General features: G+C 37.2%; 1 protein-coding gene across 1 annotated transcript; it reads left to right on the top strand.

Annotated features, from left to right (window-relative positions):
- The first annotated feature begins 1922 nt into the window (after positions 1-1922).
- On the top strand, positions 1923-3417 carry LOC103973853 (uncharacterized). Its single transcript, XM_018821602.2, has 4 exons — positions 1923-2128; positions 2217-2332; positions 2414-2541; positions 3205-3417. Exons 1-4 carry the CDS (start codon positions 2077-2079, stop codon positions 3338-3340), a joined length of 432 nt encoding a protein of 143 aa, XP_018677147.2. The 5' UTR covers positions 1923-2076; the 3' UTR covers positions 3341-3417.
- Positions 3418-27474: the final 24057 nt, after the last annotated feature.

The following is a 27474-nucleotide window of genomic DNA, read 5'->3' as shown; positions in this document are numbered from 1 at the left end:
TATATCTTAATTATCGTAGTTAGATCGTAAATTAAGTTATGATTGAGAGATAATCCCACTAACTTAATTAGGGTCCAATTGGGCCCTTAATAGGGTTGAATTGGGCTGAATTGAGTAGCCCATTCAACACTTGAAATCTTAGCCGACGGTGGCACCGCTTGGAAGACAATGTCTTGGGTTGTCTGGTCGGTGGTACCGTTGGCAATTAATGCTGCCAGTGGTGGTACCGCCCCTGTCAGTCGATGGTATCGCACAGTGTCAGATCAACGGCGGTAGTACCGCCCAGTAATGGCGATGGTACCGCAAGCACCTCGAAATCCGAGAATGTGACATTTTTTTGCTCTAATTTTGAAGTCATTGGGGCCTATAAAAATCCCACCATTTTCTGAATGAAAGGGCACGAAAGTGTTTAACATATTCTTGAATCTCTAGGGTGTTAAGTTTTGTAAAAGTTAGAAAGAGTCCTCCCCTCCCTCTCTTAGCTTTGTAAACATCCACGAAAAGGGAGTGAGGCTTGTAAGGGTTATCTCCTAAACTCGGGAAAAAGAGAAAGCGCTGTAAAGAGGTGTTTGGTATTCACCTATTGAAGGAAAGCCTTTAGTGAACGCCGGTGACCTCAATGGAGGAGAAATCCGAAAGTGGATGTAGGTCACATCGATCGAACCACTCTAAATTCTGGTTTGCTTTTATTTGTACAATTTACATTACTGCAAACCTCTTAATCTTCTTCTTGCACTTTTACGAAAGCTTTCAAATTTAATTTCTCTCCGAAACATATTGTATCGAAACAATTTTCGTCGGAATCGATTTTAATCGAAACAAGGACTTTTGAAATCGAAAAAGTTTTTCGATGCCACTAATTCACCCCCTTCTCTTAGTGCCGCTCTTGGATATTCCTTAGGCCTGACAAGTAACAGACAGGCATTACTTACAAGCTGATTTCTGTAAAGCTATTGTAGTTTTGGTGGAATACTTGGTGTGATGTTGTGCCCATCCACATGTATTCCAGTATTCTCGTCGTGCTTCTCGTTGTGCATTCTGCTGACTTCAATGTATACACAAATAGTCGCAGGTTTGGTAAATGTCCATATTTCATGCTGTTGGTACTGTTAGTAAAACAAGAGCAGATCTCTCTGAGCTATTATTTCGCAAAAGCAGGAACCAACTTGTGGCTCGACGAAAAAAGTTAATCGTCCATTTATGACGGACTGTTGCAGTTTCTCCTACACAAATCATTCACCGAACAGTGAATTTTGTTAAGAGTTCTTTTCTTTTCCAGGATGGAAATGATTGAAGCTGTGGCAAAATCATGTTCTAATTTTCTTGCGGTGAAAATATAGTTGGTAAAGATCTTTATGATTTATCATTAAGGTTTTAAGCTTGGATTTTGGTTTTGTTATTTGGTTTTTATAAAAAAAAATCTTTATCATAATTAAGCAATTAATTTGTTTTTTCTATTATCAAGTCCATGTTAGAAAAATAACATAGAAGTGGTGATGATCTTTATGCAAGTAATAGTAATAGAGAAAAATTACTGACAATTAAAAAAAAATTTATTTATCACTTCTTCATCCAACCATGATTCTTAATTCATTATTATTTTAGAGACGTTTGAGAGCATACGCTCCCCTACTCGATCTTACTTGGGTTGTTAAATTTTCTGCATATGTGAAATACGATGGCGCTTGGCTCGGATTCATCGAAATTGAACTTCGCACCTGTCTACGCTTCTCGTACAGGAGGAGACTGTCGAGCTTCGTATTAAAATAACATTCCCTTATTCCCAGCAGATAACACAACAGATAAATCCGCGCCGCGGATGCGAAGATCCACCGTGGCTACCAGCGTTAAGAAACAACAAATCAACCATGGCATCGTCGTCCTGGCCGTGCGCCACCTAGCCGCTAAAGCATTCACCTTACTCTTCCTCTCCAACCTAAAAGCTTATTTTATGCTACCTTCGTGCATATCCTTCTCGCGCGAGGATAAGAACGGAGACGATGACCAGCGTACGCTGCGGCGCCCTACCTCATTAAGAAGCATGCGCTGCAGTGTCTGCACGCAAAAGAAACAACCATGGGTTCTCTGATGGCAGGATGGAGTTCTCCGTTTCAGGATCCTAACCATGGTATGTTTGTCGGTGACACTCATGTCGAGTTGGGCTGTTCGACGACGTGACCGTCGATCTATATCTTACCCTCCGTTTGTCTTGACAGTCAAGGTTCAGAGGAACAGATCACTCACCAGAGGAGAGATCGATGCATTCTGGAAAGAAAAGAAGTCCAAGGAAGAATATGTGGGCGCAGTCAACGGTATTGTGGATAGTAATCAGGTAGCACACGTATCTTATAACCATTTTGCATAGCAGTGGTGTTATGTCCATCTCTGGTTTTTGTTTTTGTTTTTGTTACAGGAGAACATAAACATAGGGTCCAGCGAAATGCTACAACCATCAGGGGATCTGCCACTGCGTGATAGGAAGCAGAGCATTCTGAACAGTAGCTCCAAATCCGACGCTGACATCCTTAAGACAAATTGCTGGTATGATTATGATAAATATATATATATATATATATATATATATATATATATATATATATATATATATATATATATATATAATCTTCACCTCTTTGTCTACTCGTACATAGTCTGAAGTCTGGGCCATCTTCAACTCAGAAAAAGGACATTCTGGATTTGAAGATGCTAAGAAACTGTTCCAGAAGTTATAGATTTTTAAACTATCGATAATTTGATCTGAACTCGTTGATGCTTTGAGTATAAATCAGTTGTATTGAATTCTGCAATTTCACACAACAATCAAGTCAGACGAGCACTCCCCGTTGACCAATTGACAGTGAAAACTTGGTAGCTCAAACCATCTGAAATCTCAAAATATAATTTAGGACATAAAAAAATGTAGTAACTCATTTCATGATAGTTTATGGATTCCGAAAGATCCATTGCTTGCTATCCTACACCTTTTCGCTGTAGAACACACTCTTAAGCTAATAGCCGTGTGACACATGAATATATACACACGTGTACATGAGCCTGTGCATCAGCAGTACTTGTTTGAAGAGGTCACCAGGTATGAGATCTTACAGAAACATCAATAACACGACAACAATGGAATTCAAGCTCCAGACTGCTTCGAGAATCCGAGCCTTTTTCCACTAATATATGTACATTGTGAATGAACAGGTGGACAAGGAGCAGTTATGCGTTTCTAAATGCAATTCCTGTAACGTCCATGGAAGGTCCTTCTTACAAATATGCGTCACAGTACCCTGCGTCAGACTTATGCTTAGCAAACCGTGCAGCCTATACATATTATTAGACAACTACTTTGTAGGTCACTAACGAGGTGGTGGGTGTGGTGTGTGTTTGGATGATACAATGAACATGAAAAGTGTACTGCTTGTAGATATAACTCCTCTGGTAGTGTAGAAAAGAACGGCATGTATGATTTTGCGGTACAACTTTTGGATTACTGTACATATGTCCCTGTACGAAAGCTGTGTTGTGTTTATCAGCATATTCTAAATGTGCTAGTTGGTGGTGTTGCTGATTTGTTGGCGGATCGTTCATCTTCACTTATCTGGTTCCTGTAGATTATTACTCCAGCAATATCCACCACTTGTGGATATTGCATTCGACAAAATAACCAGAGTCCAAACTTCTGGATGTATAGTGCGAACACAATTATTTCAAAATTTATCTAAAAGTGTTTAATGGAAACAATCGTCTTAAAGCACTTCTTTAGATAAAATAAGCAAAAAAGTTATATGTAAATTCTCTAGTGATATTTTTAATTTTTTTAGTATTTATTTCATAAAATATAAGAATACTATTGAGATGAATAAAAAGATAGTATAACGTAGCAGCACTTTCACAACGTGAAAGCGTAGAGAAGAAACGAGTCATAAAGGTCTACAAAACTCAAAAGACATACGATCAATATCATGCGACCCTTGAACAACTATCACTAATCAATATCATGCAGAATGTCTCCCAAGCTAAGATCTAGAGGTGGCCTGTCGGTACGATACGTTTGAACACTAAGATACAAAAAAAGAATTGAGATTCAAAGGTATTTTAGAGGCTGGATGTTTTTCTACTCTGAGTTGAAATTTGACTAATATTTAATTTATGTCCTCGTCTATCTCTTCTCCAGGCTTTTCCAATACATCAGTACTCATGAGGATGCCAAATCGATTAACGATTGTGACTACTTTAAAAGCATCAATCATAATAGATGAATGCCTAAAGCAAATCACAAGATGAATCCAAGTTTGCCATAATCTTTCTTCCTTCAACAAGGCACTACTTCTGACTTCTGGCATCGCATCACCATAGTCGAGTTTAGTATTCAGGCTCGTTGATTCTACTAATAATTGGCAGCATGGTGATGCCAAATCTTGAGCCTGAGAAGTTTGAATAATAGATTATGGAAAACTTTAGTTAAATCAGATGAAATAGAACTAGAAAACTGTCATCTTACCCTTCGAGTTCCTCACTAATTACATAGTAGGAAATGTGTTAATTAGTAGAACCAAGAAATACCTCTCTGGCTTGATATAGTATGCTTTATATATTCTGCTAGATTTTACGGCCCTTTATAATTGGATAAGATATATATAATATAACTAATTAAATTCTGATGTCATATATTGGTCAATAGAAAAGAAGTCCACTTAAAATAGGATTTCTTAGAAGATAATTTTGATAGGACAAACTCTTCTAATTACTTATTCTAGATTCTCTGTTCTCACCTATAAATAGATAAAACTTTTAGGGACTAATAAAAAAGAATAGAGATTATAGTTGAGGGGTTAAAGTCTCTCTCTAACTCTTCTCCCTAACCATCAATCTAAGTGGTCCTGTGAAAGGATAGGAAGAGAGGACAAAAATCTAGTTCCTCTTTGCAGATTGACAACGATCTTGGATCTAAAGACGGTGCCCTTGTAGATCAAACAAAAATCTCTTTTTTAGATGACATTAAAAGGTATGCATCGTAAAACTAGATCTAATTATTTGATTTCAATCCTAGCATAAAAGATTGTTTTCATATTTCATATAGCATATTATAGATTGTATGCTAATAATTGGTATCAGAACCAGGTTCTTGAGATCAAATACATTAGATCTATTATTTTTGTTTACGATGCATGAATGATCCCTATTCTCTAATGATCGCGAAGCAGTAATGGTGACAAAGGCGGGCTGGGCAGCGTGTGCGCAGCAACGCAGTAGGCGACAGTCGTACACGGAAATCACAACGCCCATGCGATGGTCGCACGTAGGTAGAACCCGTCCATACGTCGGACACACAAAGGTAGCCCCGCGGTAGCAGTGATAGCGGTCGCGCGCGGGCAGCGGCAACGACAACGGTCATGCGCGTGCAGCGGTAGCACCGCACATGTAGGTGGCGGCAGTGGCAGCACCCCATGCGCAGGCGACGGCGTCGACGCATAGTAAGGCTTTGGCAAAAATTATAGTTTTGCCCTAGGGTTTCCCTTTGGACAAATTATAGTTTTACCCTTTTGTATTTTATTAATATCCTTTAATTCTTTTGATAGTTTTACCCTTTATAAATCTCATAATTTCAATTTATATCCTATCAAATATTTATAGTTTTACCCTTATAAAATTGAGAATTTCTAATTTATATTCTTAATTATAAAATTGATAAATATGATTTATTATAATTATGATTGAATTTAATCATGATTATATTTTGAATATTTGATTGGATTTAATTTTAATTAAAAAACTATAAATTATGATTTACTTTTATAGTTTTCTAATATAAATTATTGATTATATTTTTACATGTGATAAATAAAATCTAATTATTATTCTTGGATATTCATTTGGTTATTCACATGTATATATTTGAAATTATGAAATAATATTCATCTTTCACATGAAGGCATGATTATAATATGAGTTTTTTATCTTTTACTATTAATGTTCAATAATTATTTTGGTTGTTATTCTATTATTGAACTGCTTAGCATAAATTAAATTGAAGAAATTTGATGAATATTATTTGTAATTCATCTCCCTAAGTTTTATCTAACTTATAGTTGCCAAAGTGGCTTAGAATGATAGACTTTTGTGATGTGAATTACAATACAAGTTTTATCATTTATAGGATATTTTTAAATTATATTTTATATTATTGTATTGGTCTTATAGCCACCAAAGTTATTGAATCTTAGATTTTGATGATAAACCAATTGATAGTATTTATGTTTTGATCTACGTTTTGGGTGACACAGGATGCTTCGATCAGGATAAGACAATTAAAGCAGGAAGAATCGTGTTGGGCCGGAGGAAAACATGTTAGAAGATTGGACGTCGGGTCGGAGGATTGGTCGACGTATCGACAAAAGGTTTAGCGCTATGGATTCAGGCATCGGGCCAAGAAGAGCAGATATTACACTAAGGATATCGGAGTTGCAAAGTCAACTGGCCGATTGGGCAATAGGCCGCAAGAGAGGACGATGCGCCGAAGAATCGAATGAAGCATCGAGAGACCAATGACATATCGGACAACAAGATTAATGCTTAGTATTAATTGTCTAGATTGAAGTATGTTTTATATGTGCAGGATTAACTACGATAGTAAGGCATGAAGCAAAATAAAGTCCCGGAGTCAAGGACACGATTTCGTTGGGAGTTCGAGAGTTCGTCGGAAGTCTGGACGTTTGTTAGAAGTTCTATCGGAACCAGCCGAGAAGTCTCGGAGCTTGCTAGAGAAGCTCGTCAGAACTCACCAAGAAGATCGTCGTGAATCTAGGAGCTTGTTGGGAGTCCATCGGAACATAGCTGAGAGTTCGTCGGAAGTTCACCGAAAGATCACCGGAAGCTCGCTGGAAGAAACCAAGGCATAAGGGACTTGTTTAGCTTAGCAAATATCTTAGGAATCGTAGTTAGCACGTAATTGGGTTTGGATTTGGACCAACCCAATTAGGGGTCAACTAGGCCCATGTAAAGGCTGTGTTGGGCCCAATGAGAGGCTCAAACAATGTCCTAAGAAGTGACACCGTCGTGGCATAGTCTCCGAGACTATGTCAAGCAGTGGTACTGCTAGTCTAGGCAATTGTATCACCCCTGGCAGGGTGCCAAGTGATGGTACCGCCAGTCTGGGCAGTGGCACCGCCCAGCACAGCATCTCAAGCGGTGGTACCGCTAGACTAGGCGGTGGTACCACCCAATGTGAGACTGACACTAGCGGTGGTATTGCCCAAAACAGGCGGTGGTACCGCCTATGCTTGGGAAACCCAAGATGAGATATTTTTAGGCTCCAAGTTTGAATCAACTTGAAGCCTTTAAATACCCCTCTCATCCCTGGTTAAAACACACAAGCACAGAGAGTTTGAAAGTGAAAAAACACTATAGAAATCACTTGAGAAATCCCTCCTCGAGCTTAAACTTAGATTTCTGTTTAGAGAGGAGAGTTTGTCTCCTAAACCCGGTAAAAGGAGAAGAGGGGTGTAAGAAGGAGGTTGATCTTCGCCTATAAAGAAAGATCGATAGTGGATATCGGTGGCCTCGATGGAAGAGGAATCGGCGGAGTGGATGTAGGTCACGACAACTGAACCACTATAAATTGGCGTATCCTCTTGTTTGCATTTTTATTTAGAAATTTATCTTACTGCAAACCTCTTTAATTTCTTACTGCCTTCAATTCATTTACGAACGTGTTTCAAGTTAAGATATTTCCAAGATCGATTTTCAACGTAAACGGTTTTATCGAAACGAAAGGTTTTTTGATATTATTTTACCGCTACACTAATTCACCCCCCATCTTAGTGCCGACCCCGATCCTAACAATTAGTATCAGAGCCTTGTTTTCTCATTTGGTTTAACACCCAAAGAGAAATGACTCTTTTCAGCTTTCAAGAGGGTCACTCTCTCATTCGTCCTCCCTTTTTCAATAGGATGGACTACTCATTTTGGAAAACTCGAATAAAAGTTTTCTGACTTTCTTTAAATTTGAACTTATGGAACATTGTCGAATCCAGTTTTAAAAGGTCTTCTCTTCCAATAAAAGATTGGAATAATTTGGAGAATAAGACTTTTTCTTTAAATGCTAGAACTATGAATGCTCTATTTTGCGCCTTAGACAAAAACAAGTTTAATCGGGTTTCTACTTGCGAAATGACTTTTGATATATGGCACACTCTTGAAATCATACACAAAGGCACAAGTAGTGTTAAGGATTCTAAAGTTAATTTTTTAATGCATGATTTTGATTTTTTTTGAATAAAGCTAACTGAAACCATTGTTGATATGTACACCGATTTTACAGATATCGTCAATGGTTTAAAAGCACTTAGGTAGAAGTTTTTCGGATTTTGAACTTATAAACAAAATTTTACATTCTCTTAATAAGAGTTGGGATCTGAAAGTAACCGCAATACAATAGGCTAAAAACCTAAACAACCTACCACTTGAAGAACTAATTGGGTCTTTGATAACCTGTGAAATGACTAATGTGGCATTTGATGAATATGAGAACTACCTTCCAAAGGACAAGAAGGATTTCGAACTTAGAACACATAAAGACCACTTGAGCATAAGCTCAAGTGATGGTGAACTTGAACTCATTACTATGAAATTTAAAAAGTTCATAAAACAAAAGTTGAAGAATAAAAATAAACTTAGAAAGAACGCAACTACTTGCTATGAACGTAAGAAGAAGGAAGCAATCTTGGAAACAAGCTCATCCGAAGAAGAAGGACAATCCAATAAAGGCGAGGTGACAAACTATGGCTTAACGGTTTTCGACGATGAGGTAATCAAAATGCTTTTAATTTATTTCAAAATTACATAATGCCTTTCATGAGTTATTTTAATTTAGTTTAGAATTAATTTTCTTGAAAATTCTATATTTTGTGATAAACAAACAAAATGATTTTGATTAAAAATGCCTTATGAAACGATGCTATATGTGTTTAAGAAATAATGTATATCTTGATAATTTTCATATTCCTTGTGATTAAAAATGCTTCATTTTTAATGAAATCATGCTTGATAATTTAATGCATAATGATCATGCTTAATGAGTTTCTATTTTGAAATTATGCATGATGATTTTTGGCTTATTGATCTTTGTTGCAATGAAAGTTCTTTTTCGGTTTTTAAACAATTGATGCATGGCTTTTGTTTGGAAACTAAGCATGAAAAGTTAGATTCACCTAGAAAGAAAAATGCATGACTACAACAAACAAAATGATCTTGATGGAAAATGCTTTATGAAATCAATTCCGATGATGCATAATGATGTAATTATGTAATAAAAATATTAAATATTTTGAAACCATGTCTTGATGTCATGCATAATGATCACACTTAATAAATTTCAAAATTAATCATGATGATTTTTAAGTAATTTATGGTTTATTGATCTTGATGGTTTTTATGACGAAATTTATTTTTCGATCCTAAACGATTGATGATATATATATATATATATATATATATATATATATATATATATATATATATATTGGCATAAAAAGGACAAAGGCATGCTTGTATGAAACAAACTAAAAAGAGGAAAGTTTTCTCCTTGAAAAATTTCTCTACTTTATCAATTTTTCCAAAATGAAGACTATTTGTATCACTTTTGTGAATCTTTTAAAAATGATTTTGATTTGACGAGTTGAATTTAAATGAGTTTATCTTGATTTTTTTAGATTTATAACTTGAAATTTTTTTAATAAATCAAGATCTTGGTTTTTGATCTCCTATGCTTCCTTTTGTCATTTATTAAAGAGGAAAATTATCCAAATGAATGATGAATGTTCTTTCGGTATTCATGAATTGATTATAACTTGAAAATCTTTTATGAATCAAGATTTTTCATGATCTTCTAAGAATTCTTTTCGTCATTTTATTTAAGAGGAGATTTGTTAAAATGAATCATGGTATCTCTTGATTTCTTGAAATTATAACTTGAGAATTCTTTTTACAAATCAAGATTGTTTACTATGATTCTTTCTTCTTATTATTTGAGTTATTAAAAAAGAATCATAATATGTCTCTTGATTTTCACAATTTATCTTCATTATTTGTGTATCTCATCATCAAAATTCTCTTGATATTTTTCATGTGATGATATAAAATTATGCATGAAATACTATTATTTTGTATACAAATGAGAAGTTATAATCATGCATGGTAGGATGTAATTTAACATTTAGATACCATCATGATTTGAAATACTATGATTTGTTGCTAAAGTGATTATATGAATGCATGAGATACTCATGATAGTGTTTTGATGCTTAAAAATTTTAATGTCTTAGTATCATGTATGATATGCTCATAATGATGATTGATTTATTTTTTGGTATCGTGCATGAAAAATGAAATATAAGGTTTTGAAATTGTGCATATTTTAATTTGAATATATAATGATACACAAATAAGATTGATACTTATCTTTGTCATGATTTAGAAATTGTTAAAAAGGGAAAAAAATTATAACATTATATTCTTCTATTCTTCCCTTCTTTTTGACAATGACAAAAGGGGAGCAAAACATGCTAGAAAGCAAATTAGCTTGCTTGCACCAGTCAAGAAAATGCAAAAACTTGCTTACTTTCTTGCACATCTAAAGAGAAGATACAAACGTAACACTTGCCAAATTATTTGCTTGCTTCATGTAAAATATTGTATCTTGCTAGCTTGCATGTTGAAAAATAATATAAAATTTTGCTAGTTTGCACTTTACAAAAGAAGTAAAAATGACACTTCTCAAAAGTGAAGAAAGAGCTTGCTGTCTTGAACATCACTAGCTTGTCTATCTCAAGAAGTAAAACTCGCAACTTGAACATTGCTAAAGGAAGTAAGAATGGCTAGGTTGCACACTTCAACAAGAAAGCTATTTTGTATGATAGAAATTTTTTTTTGCTAGCTTGTATGTTGTAGAACTTGCTATTTTACTATCTTGCATATTCAAAATTGATAGCTTTCACTTCTCAAAAGAGAAGAAAGAGTTGCTTTCTTAAACATCTTAAAATTTGCTAGCTTGCATGATGTAGAACTTACTATTTTGAACATCACCAAGACTTGCTAGCCTACATGATAATAAAACTGAAGATTATATTACAATGATTTGAAATGTTATATCTCTAAACACATGAGAATTGGACTTCTCCTTTTTGTTGATGACAAAGGGGGAGAAGTATGTGGATTTTATGCATGATTTTAATCATGACATGTTTGCTTGGATTTTTGAATGCAAGAGTCTCTATCAATACGACATATTGATAGGGGGAGTTTGTTTAAACTTCAGTAGTTAATTAACTCCATCATCAATTGGTTGTTATCATCAAAAAGGGAGAGATTGTTGAATATCGGATTTTGATGATGAAACCAATTGATAGTATTTATATTTTGATATGTGTTTTAAGTGACGCAGGATGCTTCGATCAGGATGAGACAATTAAAGCAGGAAGAATTGTTGGGTTGGAGGAAAACTGGTAGAACCCTTGTAGATTCTAAACTTGGGGTTGATCTCTTTAGAGGATCGACCTCCTTGGAACTCTATAGGGGTTCCTCCCTCCAAGTTGCTACTAAAAGGCTACGGAAAAGATTCATCTATTGCTTATGAAAAGATGAGGAATACATGGCTATTTATAGGGCTTCTAAACCCTAACTCCTAATATGACTCCTACTCAAGACTCCTACTTCTAACCAACTCCTAATAGGACTCCTACTCAAGACTTATATTTCTTTACAACTCTTAATTCTTCTCTAAGAAACAACCTCCTAACCCTAGCCGACCTCTTCACCTCTTTAATAGGGGTCAGCTTAGGTAGGTTTTACTTGAATGTCCCTCTTAATTAGGACTCTCCTAGCTAGAGTCCTAACAAACCTGCCCTCTTCAAATCAGCCTTGTCCTCGAGGCTGATGATTCATGAATTCTAGGAATTTGATCTTTAAGTCGTCATAGTTCTCCCAAGTGGCATCTTCTATTAGTAGGTTCGCCCATTGTATTAACACTTTAGTAGTGAGTTGTTGTCGTCGAGTCACGATTCGTCGATCAATAATGGCACTTGACTAGGTCTGGAGTTCTCCTTGGGTAGTCATATTTGGTGGGTGACTTTGGGCTGTCTCTAAGCACCTATTTATAACTTTCGTCTTGCCGTCAGTTTATGGGTGATATGTTGTACTCCGTTTCAATTTAGTACCCTACATATGGAATAACTTTGTCCAAAATCTACTCGTGAAGATGCAAGTAGAATTTGTCACAAGCACAATGTGTCCCATATAATATAATTCTTTTGAGTCTCAATTGTAATGAGCCACGGAGCTTGGTGCTTCCTCCAATTTTTTTATGATCTTACTAGTCTTCAAATCTTCCTGCCATTCCATCTTAATATCCTCAAGGAAGTCACTGGTCAGAAGTGAAACGACCAAAAATTCAGCTTGCTCGGGTAGCTACGAAAGCGCATCTACAACAATATTCTCTTTCCCCTTTTGTAAGTTATTTTATAATCAAATCCAATAAGTTTTTGTTGAATCTCGAATTTTGATGATGAAATTAATTGATTGTGTTTAGATGTTTAACTATATTTTGAGTGATGCAGGTCTACTTGATCAGGATTAGACAGTTAACGCAGGAGGAATTGACATTGCGCCGGAGGAGATCACGTTAGGATATTGGATGGCGGAAGGCTTCGAACGTTGGGCATCAGGCCAAGAGCAGAATTGTGCCAAGGATATCGGGGTTGCGGAGGTCAACCGCCAATTGGGCAACAAGCCGTAAGAGACGACGATGCACTGAAGAATCGGACGAAGCGCCAACCAATGATGTGCCAGGCAACAGAATGTCAATTCGCATTGTAATAATTATCTAGATCGGAGTAGAGTTTTGGCTTGTATGTGTAGGATTAACTACGATAACGATGAAGATATAAAGCGAAACAAAGTGTCGGAGTCAAGCGCGAAGGATTTGTTGCGAGTTCGAGAGTTCGACGGAAGTTCGAAGGTTCGTCGGGAATGCTGCCGGAACTAGTCGAGAATGAGTAGGGAGCTTGCCGAAGGGTTTTTCGGAAGCTCGCTGGAAGGTTCGTTGGAAGTTCATGGAGCTCACCGAGAAAGATCGGAGCTTGCCGAAGAAGCTCGTTCGAACTCGCCAAGATCAAATCATGAAGTCTAGGAGCTTGCCGGGAGTCCGCAGAATGGTTTTCGAGAGTTCGTCGGAAGACCGCCGGAAGTTCGCCGGAAGCTCGCCGGAAAAAGTCGACTTGCGGACTTTGTAATAGCTTAGGAAATATCTTTAAATTCGTAGTTAGCACATTAATTAGGGTTAGGATTAGGTGTTAATCCTATAACCGAAGTAGGGGCCAATTGGGCCCGAGTTCGGACTAGTTTGGGCCAAGTTTGGAGCCCAACTAGTGAGCTGAAATAGTGTAGGCGGTGGCACCACCAGATTAGGCGGTGACACCGCCTATAACTTGAGAGCCAGGCAATGGCACGGCTTGGCTGGGCGGTGGCACTGCCCAGCACCTGAGAGCCTGGCGGTAGCACCGCTTGGCTGGGCGGTGGCACCGCCAGTGACAGGTAGTGGCACCGCCAACATCGGGAACCAAAGAGAATTCAAATTTTGGAGCCCAAATTTGAATCCTCTTGAGGCCTATAAATACCCCTCAATTCTCAATTGAGAATACAACCTTTGAGAAGCAAGAGATTGAGAAAAAAAGTCTTAGCAAAGCCTTTATCAAGTTTTTGTTTTCAATAGCTTGAGTATTCACCTCCCTCTTTCTCTTTCAAAATTTGTAAGAGTGTGAACCACTTGTAAAAGGTTGTAAGAGGGGTATTTGTCCTTCTCCTTTAAAGTGATTTGCTAGTGAAAGTTTGGAGTCTCTTCAAAGAAGGCTTCGCAAGTGGATGTAGGTCATTTTGACCGAACCACTTTAAATTGGTGTGTTCTCTAGTTTGCATTTACTTATTGCTATTTACCTTACTGCAAACCTTCATATGTGCTTTACTTCCTCATTACTTTTGCTACACACCTTTACGAACACGCTTTCAAGATAAGCACTTCCGAGTTCGGTTTTTTATCGTACGAAATATTTTACCAAAACCGAAGTTTTAATCCGCTGCACTAATTCACCCCCCCTCTTAGTGCCCCTCCGATCCCAACAATTGGTATCAGAGCATGGTATTTCTCATTTTGGATTTACACCTGAGAGAAATAGCTCTTCATGGCTTTCAAGAGGGCTTATCGGTTGTTCGTCCACCGTTGTTTAATGGATTGGACTACACTTATTGGAAAACTCGAATGAGAGTTTTCTTGATTTCTATGAATTTGGATTTATAGAATATCGTTGAAAACGGTTTTCAACTTCCCTCTAAACCAATGAACGAATGGTCGGATTTGGAGAAGAAATATTTTTCTTTAAACGCAAAGGCTATGAATGCCTTATTTTGTGCTTTGAACAAAAATGAGTTCAATCGGATTTCAACGTGCGAAACGGCTTTTGATATTTGGCGAACACTTAAAATCACTCACGAGGGAACTAGTAGAGTCAAAGACTCGAAAGTTAACATATTATTGCATGATTTTGAGTTTTTTCGAATGTAACCAAGCGAGACTATAGGCGACATGTACACCCGTTTCACGGATGTCGTCAATAATCTAAGAGTTCTTGGTAAATCTTTTTTGAATTTTGATCTCGTAAGCAAGATCTTAAGATCCCTTCCAAAAAGGTGGGATCCTAAAATAACCGTAATACAAGAAACAAAAGATTTAAATATTTTTCCACTCGAAGAACTAATTGGTTTGTTAATGACATATGAAATGGTGCACAATGCATATGATGAATATGATGAATGAAATCACCTTCTAAAGAATAGGAAGGATTTGGAACTCCGGACAAATAAATACCACTTGAGCAATGACTCAAGTGATGAGGACAATGATGAACTTGAACTTCGAACACTAAATCTTAATAAGTTCATTAAACAAAAATCTAAAATAAACAATGAACTTGAACGGAGGAAGAGGCCAAAGAAGAGGAAGGCAACCAAGGATGAATCAAGAACTTCCAAAGGTGAAACGGCGAATTAGGCTTTGACGGGCTTCGACTACAAGATAAGTAACTCAACTCTCTTGAATTATTTTGAAATTACTTGAAGTCTTTAAGTGCTTAATTTAGAATAGGAAATAAAAAATTATTTTTTAAAAATTATATCATGTTTTTCTTTTTAGCATCTTTGAAAAATTAAAAATTTGATCATGAAAAGTATATTGCTAAGGTTTCATGCATGTTATGTTTTGAAATGTTGAATGATGTATGCAACATTAGGGATGATAATTATACAATATGTGATAGTACTTAGGATTAATCCATGCATGTGTATCTTGATGATTTTACACTATTACATGCCTTAATAACATGTTAGAAATTATGTGTTTTGGATACAAAAATATCCATGATCATGAGCATTTTTAACTTCATGATTGAATTTGAAAATCTATAGCAAAACCATGTCCGAATGCATGAAAGTGTTAAATTTTATTTTCGGATTTTCTTGATCCTAACAATTCATTTTTGAGAATCTATTGATCTTGATGGTTTTATAATAAAATTCATTTTTCGATCCTAAACGTTGATGCATTTTTTTATTTAACATAAATGAAAAAGCATGCTAACATGAAATCAATCACTTAAAATGAAATACCTAAAAAAGGGAAAATATATTATTAATGAAATCATGAATCTACTTATGTTACAAATTTTGTGAACCATAAAAATGATTTTTGGTGATTTGAATTTGAATGAGTTTTATCCAAAATCATGATCTTGATTCCATGATATTTACAAATTAAGATTTATTATGAATCAAGATTTTTTCATTAATCGATCTCCTAAGATTTTCTTTTGATTAATTATGAGTAGGTTTTTTAAAAAAGAAATCATGTGTTTTGGTATTCACATGTTCTAATCTTTCATGATATGATTTTTATGCAATTCCTTATATTCATAAAATGTTTATCGCATCACCCAATTACTTTCTTCTTGATATTCCTTATGTGGTGATATAAAATTATGCATGAAATACTCTTGATATTATTTTGATGCATACAAATGAAAAGTTATGATTATGAATGGTAGGATGAAATTTGACAAGTTAATACCATCATGATTTGAAACATTTATGATTTGAAATTTTGCATGCAATTGCTTTTTATTGTGATGATATATTAAATATGAAAAATTATATCATACATGAAAATAGTGATAAATATTTTGAAAATAAATGTTTGTATCATGTTAGATGATTTTACATTTTGTGCATGATGAGTTATAGTGATGATTGAAATAATGATTGAAATGATATGAATGATGATTTAGAATCATGCATATAATGATGAGTTTATATGTTTTGAAAATATATATGATGATTTGGTATTATGCATGCAATAATGATGCATGCAGTGATGAAATATTCATGATAAAATTATTATTTTGATATTCATAACTTGAATCTTCCTTTCTTTTTGCCAATGACAAAGGGATAGAAAGAGTTGCTAATATGCTATCTTGAATTGATGTAAAGGGTCATCTCAAAGAGAAATTAGCTACCTTGCACAAGTTAAGAAAATGTAAAAACTTGCTTACTTTCTTGCACATCTAAAGAAAAGATACAAATGTAACACTTGCCAAATTGTTTGCTTGCCTCATGTAAAACATGGTCCCTTGCTAGTTTGGTATTTTGCTAAGGAAGCAAAAATGACACTTCTCAAAAGAGAAGAAAGAGCTTGCTTTCTTGAACATCTTTAATTTGCTAGCTAGCATGATGTACAATTTGCTATCTTGAACATTACAAAGAAATACTATCATGCACATTGCAAAGAAAAGCAAATATGCCAACTTGTATATCTTTAAATTTGCTAGCTTGTATATAGTAAAACTTGCATATCGTAAAAGTTGCTAGCCTATAGAGAAACAAAGAATTGCTATCTCGAAAGAAGCAAAAAATGCAAAACTTAGAAAACTTGCAATATAATTGCTCTTGCCATGCTTTGTATCAAAAATAGGTTGACATCCTTAAAAGTATCGCATTAAATTTTTTTAGTATCGCAATGTATCACATGTTTCGCAAATTGAAAATTTTGAGACTATTATCATATCATGTTTAACAATTGATGTCTTTCATGACATGATTTCTTTGCATTTTTGTCTTGTATATATCATGTGATGATTGAAATATTGATTGATGCAAATTCATAATTTATGTAAAAGTCTAAATCATTGGTTCCTCTCCTTCTTTTCGGCAATGACATAGGGGGAGAAAGATTGCTAGCTCGAGGCAAATGCTGGCTAGCTTGTACTCTTCTCTTCTTTTCGACAAAAACAAAGAGGAGAAAGATTTTGCTAGTTAAAACATGCAAAGAAAAGCAAAGGACAATCTTGCACAAGAAGCAAGTGTTGAATTGCCATGATTAAACTTAAAAATCTTGCTATGCTTTTGTGCTTATATGTTGTGATGAAAATATAGCTTCATGTTGCAAAAACTTGCATATCTTTTAAGATAGCTAGAGCTACTTCTCCTTTTTTGTTGATGACATAGGGGGAGAAATATATTGATGACTTCATGCATTTAATTGAATATTTTATATATATTTGCATGATGGTTTAAATATTTTTCATAACATGTGATGAATGTTACTTGGATTTGGGATAATCCAAGTGTTCTATCAATCGCATATTGATAGGGGGAGTTTGGTTAAACTCCGGGGAGTTAAGGTTAACTCCGTTAGTCATCAATTAGTTGTCATCATAAAAAAGAGGGAGATTGTTGAATCTCGGATTTTGATGATGAAACTAATTGATTGTGTTTAGATGTTTAATTGTATTTTGAGTGATGCAGGTCTACTCGATCAGGATTAGACAGTTAACGCAGGAGGAATTGACGTTGCGCCGGAGGAGATCACGTTAGGATATTGGATGGTAGAAGGCTTCGGACGTCGGGCATCAGGCCAAGAGCGGAATTGCGCCAAAGATATTGGGGTTGCGGAAGTCAACTACCGATTGGGCAACAAGCCACAAGAGAGGACGATGCGCTGAAGAATCGAACGAAGCGCCAACCAATGACGTGTCGGGCAACAGAATGTCAATTCGCATTATAATAATTGTCTAGATCGAAGTAGAGTTTTGGCTTGTGTATGCAGAATTAACTACGATAACGATGAAGACATAAAGCGAAACAAAGTGTCGGAGTCAAGAACGAAGGATTTGTTGTGAGTTCGAGAGTTCGACGGAAGTCTGAAGGTTCGTCAGGAATGCTGCCGGAACTAGCCGAGAACGAGTAGGGAGCTTGCCGAAGGGTTTTTCGGAAGCTCGCTGGAAGGTTCGTTGGAAGTTCACGGAGCTTGCCAAGAAAGATCGGAGCTTGCCGAAGAAGCTCATTGGAACTCGCCAAGATCAAATCGTGAAGTCTAGGAGCTTGCCGGGAGTCCGCAGAATGGTTTTCAAGAGTTCGTCGGAAGACCGCCGGAAGTTCACCGGAAGCTCGCCGGAAAAAGTCTTGACTTGCGGACTTTGTAATAGCTTAGGAAATGTCTTTAAATTCGTATTTAGTACATTAATTAGGGTTAGGATTAGGTGTTAATCCTATAACCCAAGTAGGGGCCAATTGGGCCCGAGTTCGGACTGGTTTGGGCCAAGTTTGGAGCCCAACCAGTGAGCTGAAATAGTGTAGGCGGTGGCACCGCCTAGCACCCGAGAGTCAGGCGGTGGCACCGCTTGGCTGGGCGGTGGTACCGCCAGTACACTGTCAGTGTTAGACACTGACAGGCGGTGGCACCGCCATTGACAAGCGATGGCACCACCAGCATCGGGAACCAAAGAGAATTCAAATTTTGGAGCCCAAATTTGAATCCTCTTGAGGCCTATAAATACCCCTCAATTCTTAGCTGAGAATACAACCTTTGAGAAGCAAGAGATTGAGATAAAAGTCTTAGCAAAGCCTTTAGCAAGTTTTTGTTTTCAATAGCTTGAGTGTTCACCTCCCTCTTTCTCTTTCAAAATTTGTAAGAGTGTGAACTACTTGTAAAAGGCTGTAAGAGGGGTATTTGTCCTTCCCCTTCAAAGTGATTTGCTAGTGGAAGTTGGGAGCCTTTTCGAAGAAGGCTTCACAAGTGGATGTAGGTCATTTTGACCGAACCACTTTAAATTGGTGTGTTCTCTGGTTTGCATTTACTTATTACTATTTACCTTACTGCTATTTACCTTACTGCAAACCTTCATATGTGCTTTACTTCCTCATTACTTTTGCTGCACACCTTTACGAACACGCTTTCAAGATAAGCACTTCCGAGTTCAGTTTTTTATCGTACGAAAGATTTTACCAAAATCGAAGTTTTAATTCGCTGCATTAATTCACCCCCCCCTCTTAGTGCCGCTCTGATCCTAACAGTTTTGTTATCCATTTTTGCTACTCAGGGGATGATATCTTTTGCTCCAAAAAGTACTTGAGGCTTTTATGGTAGCTTTTACTTTGAAATCGTCGACCGATCAAGAGGGGTCTCCACCTCGTTGCTGCGTGCACAATGGCGAGTATCTCCTTATCATATGTTGACATATTTTGATGGGAGAGAGACAATACCTTACTAGTGTATGCGAATGGTCGACCATCTTGCTTGAGAATGACTCCAATTCTGGCTCCAAATGCATCGGCCTCAATAATGAAGGGTCGGCTAAAATCTGGTAGTGCTAGCATTAGCGTCGTCGTCATGACTGCCTTAAGTTTATCGAAGGCAATGGAGGCTTTGTCCAACCATTGGAAGACAACTTTTTTCAATAAGGAAGTAAGTGGTGCACTGATCTTTCCATAGTTTTTCATGAACATATGATAGTAGCCTATTAAACCCAGAAAGCCACGTAGCAATTTTATGCTCCTTGAGGTCGGCCAATTCTACATTGCTTTTATTTTGGAGGGTCCATCATCACACCTTTCTCTTATATGATATGCCTAAGATATTCCACCTTTTTTTGAAGAAAACAAAAATTCGTAGTGGCCATTGTATGTTCGAAAGGCGATTTTCAGTATGTCTTTTTTGTACACTCATATTTGATGATACTTGGATCAAAGGTCCAGCTTTGTGAAGATTTGTGCTTCCTTTCATCTAGCAATTCATCTACTACTAGAATAGGGTATTTATCCTTGATGGTTGTGCCATTGAGAGCTCAGTAATCAATGCATATTCGCCATGTTCCGTCCTTCTTGCGTACAAGTAGCACTGGTGAAGAGTAGAGGCTGCAACTTGGCCAAATAACTCCTATTTCGAGCATCTCTTTTATAATCTTTTCTATTTCATCCTTCTGGAGATGTAGATACTGATATGACTGAGTATTTATGGGAGGTTTGCTTGGAAGAATCCTTATATAATGATCATGCCGACGGGTAAGAGGTAGGTTGTGCGATTCATCAAATATATCTGAAAATTCAGCAAGTAAAGGAAGTATGTTTGGATCTTCAAATTCTATTGGCTCTTCCTTAATTTGCTGCTCAAGTTATACCAAAAAGCCACTGCATGCTTTATGCAAAACCTTCTCCATTTGTTGTGTGCAATTCATCGTTACGTCGGCCCTACGTTTCCCGTGCAATATCACATGTTTCTCCTTACTGTAAAATTTCATAATTAGTTGCATAAAATTTCAAGAAACATCACCTAATGTCATCAACCATTTAATTCTGAGCATGGCCTCATGATCATCAAGAGGGAGGAGGAAGAAATATGCAATTATCTCTTGGTCCTACAACAACAGTTTCACTCGCGGGCGACTACAATCATACTTCAAAATCCATCCATCGGTGACCTTAACGTCAAACTTACTGCAATTCTCGATAGGTAAGGCCATCCAGACAGCAACCTTACTATTTAGAGAGTCATTAGTACTGCCCATGTCGAGGAGAACAGTGATCGATTGTTGTTTGAGAAGGCCTCTAACTTTCATCGTTTGTAGGTTTGAGTAGCCGACTAGTGCATGTACGGTAACTTCGGTCGGTTGTGGCTCTTCTTCTACATCTTTTTTTTCATGTTCAAGGCTTGTTTCTAGATGTTTAATGACATCTTCTTCTACTGGTTTATGTTGGGAAATCTTGGGGGCGACATCATATGTGCAGTGGAAGAACAAGAAAACAAAATTCCTGATTCCCAAAGAGATGTTCGTCGTCGTGCGAAGATTAGTGTGCAAAATCCGCAAAACTTAAAACTACGTATAGAGTAGATTGTGTTACCTAGGGAGATCATATATCCCTGTTTCCTTGCAGATCCTTAGGGGAGGGTGAAGGAGGCCAAGTGTCATCCTCTCTAGCGGTGATCCACATAGTAGGGTTGCGACGATGCTCCTCAAAACTCTAGGCCTACTCTGAGGTGGAGAGGGAGAGGACAATAGGAAAGGCAAGCAAAGGGTCTAGCCTATGAGGCTCTGAATCCCTCCTATTTATAGAGGTCCCCTATTAAACCCTAATGGGTCCTCCCCTAGTGGGTATTGGATCTGCATCCAATAAGACAAGGGCTCCGTCGGATATCTCATATCCGAACCTCTACTCATCGCAATGCCTACCATATGTGTGTGACCCTCTAGGCCCAACATCGAGCTGGCCATGAGTCATATCTGTCAGAACTCCTTCTAACTCAGTGAATTATTATCTCTGTAATAATTCACTTGACTCATCAACTACGGACGTACTAGGCCACTACGCCGTAGTCCCCAGACGATACAGGGGAATCCAATCCATTGGACCTATCTGTCCTAAGTTACCGTGTACTTATAGTCCCTCATCCATCTAATATCCTAGAGACCATATTGTTAGGATCGGAGTGACACTAAGAGGGGGGGGGGGGGTGAATTAGTGCAGCGGATTAAAACGTCGATTTTAACAAATCTTTCGTACGATAAAAATCGAACTCGGAAGTGCTTAACTTGAACGCGTGTTCATAAAGATATGCAGCAAAGGTAATGAGGAAATAAAGTACGTACGAAGGTTTGCAGTAATGTAAATAGCAATAATAAAATGCAAACCAGAGATCTTGCCGATTTTAAAGTAGTTCGGTCAAATGACCTACATCCACTTGCGAGGCCCCTCTTCGATGAGGCTCCCACCTTCTACTAGCAAATCTCTTGAAGGGGAAGGGTAAATATCTCTCTTACAACTTTTTACAAGCGGTTCACTCTCTTATAGATTTTTAGCAAGAAAGAAGGAGGTGAACACTAGCAAATTGAAAACAAGACTAGCTAAGACTTTTCTAAGACCTTTCTCTCAATTAATTGCTTCTCAAAAAGTTGTAATCTCAGCTGAGATTTGAGGGGTATTTATAGGCCTCAAGAGGATTCAAATTTGGGCTCCAAAATTTGAATTCTCTTTGGTTCCCGATGCTGGCGATGCCATCGCTGACGTGTCTGACACTGACAGTGGACTGGCGGTGCCACCGCCCAGCTCTCGGGTGTTGGGCGGTGCAACCACCCAATCTGGCGATGCCACCGCTAGACCCTTCGGTTCACTAGTTGGGCTTTAAATTTAGCCCAAACTAAGTCTAATTTTGGGCCCAGTTGGCCCATAACCAGGATATAGGATTATCTTTTAATCATAATCCTAATTAATATGCTAACTATGAATTTAAAGACATTTCCTAAGCTATTACAAAGTCTGCAAGTCAAGACTTCTTCCGGCGAGCTTCCGACGAACTTCCGACGGTCTTCCGACGAACTCTCGGAAACCATTCTGTGGACTCCCGGCAAGCTCCTAGACTTCACGATTTGATCTTGGCGAGTTCCAACGAGCTTCTTCGGCAAGCTCCGATCTTTCTCGGCGAGCTTCGCGAACTTCCAACGAACCTTCCGGCAAGCTTCCGAAAAACCCTTCGGCAAGCTCCCTACTCATTCTCGGCTAGTTCCGGCAGCATTCCTGATGAACCTTCGGACTTCTGTCGAACTCTCGAACTCGCAACAAATCATTTGCGCTTGACTCTGACACTTTGTTTCGCTTTATGTCTTCATCGTTATCGTAGTTAATCCTGCACACACAAGCCAAAACTCTACTCCGATCTAGACAATTATTACAACGCGAATTGACATTCTGTTGTCCGGCACGTCATTGGTTAGGCCGATGCCTGACGTCCGAAGCCTTCTGTCATCCAATATCCTAACGTGATCTCCTCCGGCGCAATGTCAATTCCTCCTGCGTTAACTGTCTAATCCTAATCGAGTAGACTTGTATCACTCAAAACATAGATTAAATCATAAACACATATCAAGTGGTTTCATCATCAAAATACGAGATTCAACACATATATCGAGCATAGTGCTGTTAGACCCATACGGTTTCTACTCGAGTCTCGCTCTAATCGGATTCTCCCGGAGAACTCTTTCTCTCTTAACCCGAATGACCCTGGCCAGAGATTTGTCTGAGCAAGAACACATGGGATATTCCTCTCATGACGCTGAGAGTAGATGATCCTCTATCGATACTCAATAGCCCTCATAAGGTCGACTATCACTCCCAATGACCAGTTGTACTAGATCTTGGACAGCCAAACCTATAAGTCTGGTATTAAAGAGTGGAGCACTCATACAGGACATCCTTGGTGTCTCAAGTCTAAGGACCAGATATACCACTAGGACTACGGAATCGCTGTCTGACAATAAGGCATCATCAACCATCCAGCATTCCGTAAGCGGATCAATTAGTGAACTTATTCTCCAATGAGCACATGTACTGTATCCCTAGTGTCCCTACACGAGCAGCTATGAGACCAGCTGTATCCATCATATGGACGGGTATACAGCACACCAGTCTGTCCGGTTATCACGATGTCCCTCTCGAGTAACCTATGATCAGGATTATTTATGATATGTGTTTAAAGGTGAATCGATCTCATTATCATGATCTCATCACGATCCAATTCCCATTGCACAAATCCAAGGACATCACAATATATATATGCACATATGCAATAGTTATAAAGTGATATACGCCAAAATATAATAAGCAAAAAGATTCTGTATCAAGTCACACGTGCCATCACTCACGTGATTGGCTTGCTGAGCACCTATGACTAGCAGTTTAATCATAAGAAGTCTCCCTTTACTACAGCGATGCTCATGACTTTATGGCTCATCGCAATACCAACATAACCCCTTCGAATATCGCTCCCGAAGCTCTTCTCTTGTCAACCTTTTTGATGTAGGGACTCGGTCAATAATAGGGGGGGTTGAGGGCTTCAGTATTGCTGGTCAAGGAGTGACCCTAGTCCTCTGAGCTTCATGGTTCAATCGCTCCTGTTGATATCGTGCGAAAGAGATGGCTGCCATAAGCGTTTACGGTTGTCGCGTTTTAACTTCTCCCCAGATCTCTGGCTTCAAGCCCTCAATGAAGGTCCCCAATAGCTATTTTTGAGACCAATCATGAGTTTGATTAGATAACCTTTCAAACCTGGTTCGGTACTCCTGAATGGTGGAGGTTTGTCGGATCTTTGCTAGTTGCCCATCAATGTTCTCGTAATCGATTGGTCCGAAGAGGATCAGTAGTCCTTCTTTGAATTGTCGCCATGAGAGGATTCCATGAGTGTGTTCAAACTAGTCAAACCATTGTATGACATCCCCTTCAAGATGTATAGCCGTAATTTTCACCATAGATGCGTCTACGGTTTTCTGGTACCGAAAATATCGCTCCGCGCATGAGATCCAACCAATCGGGTCTCCTTCTTCCCATATAGGGAAGTCCACCCTCATGCGTGGATAGTTGGGGTTGGTCATAGAGCATACCCTCCCTTGGAAGTCATCTCTTTGGGCTTGGTGTAATTGGGCAAAGCTCTCTCCTTGATGTGATTTCTTCGGGCTTAGTGGTCAGCCCAATCTGAGTTTGGTAAAGAGCGTCCGAATCTTATCCTCCATTCGCACCTCGAATGCTTCAAATTTAGCATTGATTGTCTCCTCAGATGCCATAGTATATGCCTCCAAATATGTGATGTTAAGGTATCTCTTTTGTTGTTGGGTTAAAGGCATGTATAGGTTGAGAAAAGTGATGGTCGAAAGGGTTGGTGGATTGATGGATGTAGGCTACGGTTTAGGCTTGTTTTGTAGTTGTTTTGGGTGCAGTTTGAGGGTGTGGTTTGGTGGAGTTTTAGGGCTATGGATTAAAATTTTAGATTTGTGGTAAATGGCAGCAAGGGTATGATAGAAATCAATGGAAGTTGCTGCAGGTATGTGTTGTCTTGTAAGAGCAGAATTGTCGTCGAAGAAACATCAGTTTCTTGATGAAATATCTACTAAAAACTTGATAAATTTGAGAAAGAAATTGATAGCAAAATCTCAGTTTATATGACAGCAAGGATGTCCAATTTAATCAAGAAAATTTTGGTAGTATACCATCATAAGCTAGGAGCAAGAGATGGTACCTTGATAGTGGATGCTCAAGGCATATGACCGGAGATCCATCTCAATTATCTAAGCTCACTAACATAGACGAAGGATATGTCACCTTCGGAGACAACAAGGGTAAAAACATTGGCAAAGAAACTATAGGTAACACATCCAACTTTTTTTATTGAAGATGTATTGTTTGTTGATGGCTTAAAACATAACCATTTGAGCATTAGTCAATTGTGTGATAAAAGATATATTGTTAGATTTGAATCTAATACTTGTATTATAGAAAAATCACACAAAAAAACATCTATAATTACTCTAAAAAAAAATAATGTTATTATGGAGATAATAATTCACTAAGTCAGAAGGAGTTCTGACAGGTATGACTCACGGCTAGCTCGATATTGAGCCTTGTAACATCCCCCATTTTTGAAAATTTAGTAAAAGATTTGTTTATAAAAATAAGGATTATTTAATAATTATTTTATATTAAATAATATTATATTAAAAGTTTATGGCTAGGGACCTAAGAGTAAATATTAGAAGTTTGATATAATTTATGAAAGATCCATATTTAAGTTAAAAAAATAATAGTGGACATGTGTCACTAGCTAACCTAATGGTACCACTTATGTTTACTCTAAAGATGGCACCTAGCCTCTTTTATGCATGCATGACACCTTGCAACTTTTGCATTAGCCAAAACCCAAAAAAAAATAAAGAATTAGATGAAAGGTTAAAGAAAACAAACATGAAGAGTTGCAGCCAGAGTTTGAGAAGAGAAGGGAAGAAGAAGAAGAAGAAGAAGAAGAAGAAGAAGAAGAAGAAGAGCTTGATGTTTTTCAATAATTTTTTCACATTTGGATTCAAATAATTTTAAGGCAAGTATTCTAACCCCATCCCACAGTAATCTTAATCTCTGTTTCTGTTTTTATTCTACAAAATTTGAGAGATTTTAACTGAGAACCAGACCTTTTTTTCGTTTTGATACAAAGTCATGAATCTATAATTTTTCGGTAATCTGACCTCTATGCAATGTTTCGATCATAACATTTTATAATAAACTATGATTTAGACAAAACCTATTCCATTTGAAAGTAGACAAAAAAATATTTATTTTGATACTAAGATAGAATGATTTAGAATTTAAATGCCTACTAAGAATTCTGTTTAAATTAACCCTATAGATTCTGCAAAATAGGGACTGAAATTTCTGACCTCTTATTGCTTAACTACTTATAACTTTCTACTATGAACTCAGATTCATACAAAGTATGATTTATTCAAAGTTAGACTCAAAATGCTTTCTGTTTATATCTGATTTAAAATTTTTGGAGTACAATTACTAACTGAAACATCTACTTTCATCAACCCTATAGATTCAATAAAATAGAGCTAATATTTTCAGACCTTTCGCTACGAAATTATCTGTAACTCCCTATTGTAAATTCCAACTCTTGTAAAATTGATTTGCCTAAAATTATATTGACAAAGCTTTCTAATGACACCTATCTTGTATAAATTGGAGCATAATTGGTTATCCAAATATTTCATACAATGTTCCTATCAAATTCTGCTAGAATCGTGCTTTGGTCGATTTCGGCTTTTCTTGTTTCTTCTCTTTGGAAATCGATTTCGGCAAAAACTCTTACTTCAATTAAGCTTTATATTATTACTTTAAATTCTTGTATACTTTTATCCTTTATTTATTTGTACATCTGCAGCTATCATCTAAAGTTCATGTTTGCATTGTAATGATTCGGCACATACATCCCATTGTTCTGCATTTGCTTTCGATATGTGCCTCTTCCAGTTTCATTTCTTTGGACATTGAATTCATCTAACTTTCTTATTTTAATTGAGTTATATGTGATTTCTTGAAATCCTTGTATGCTCTTACTTTTGTTTCCTTTCAAATCTGAATACATTTGTGAAAGATTATGTTTGTATCGTATTGACTCGAAAGGCACATGTATATTTTGTTGTTCCGCATGTGCTTCCGATATATGCTAATATTATTGTTCATACTATCCCTTTGTACTCTGATGTTTGTGGGATAAAT

Source organism: Musa acuminata, chromosome BXJ2-8 (assembly GCF_036884655.1).
Source record: "Musa acuminata AAA Group cultivar baxijiao chromosome BXJ2-8, Cavendish_Baxijiao_AAA, whole genome shotgun sequence".
NCBI classification, from domain to species: Eukaryota; Viridiplantae; Streptophyta; class Magnoliopsida; order Zingiberales; family Musaceae; genus Musa; species Musa acuminata.
This window is presented reverse-complemented; position numbering and strand designations above follow the sequence as displayed.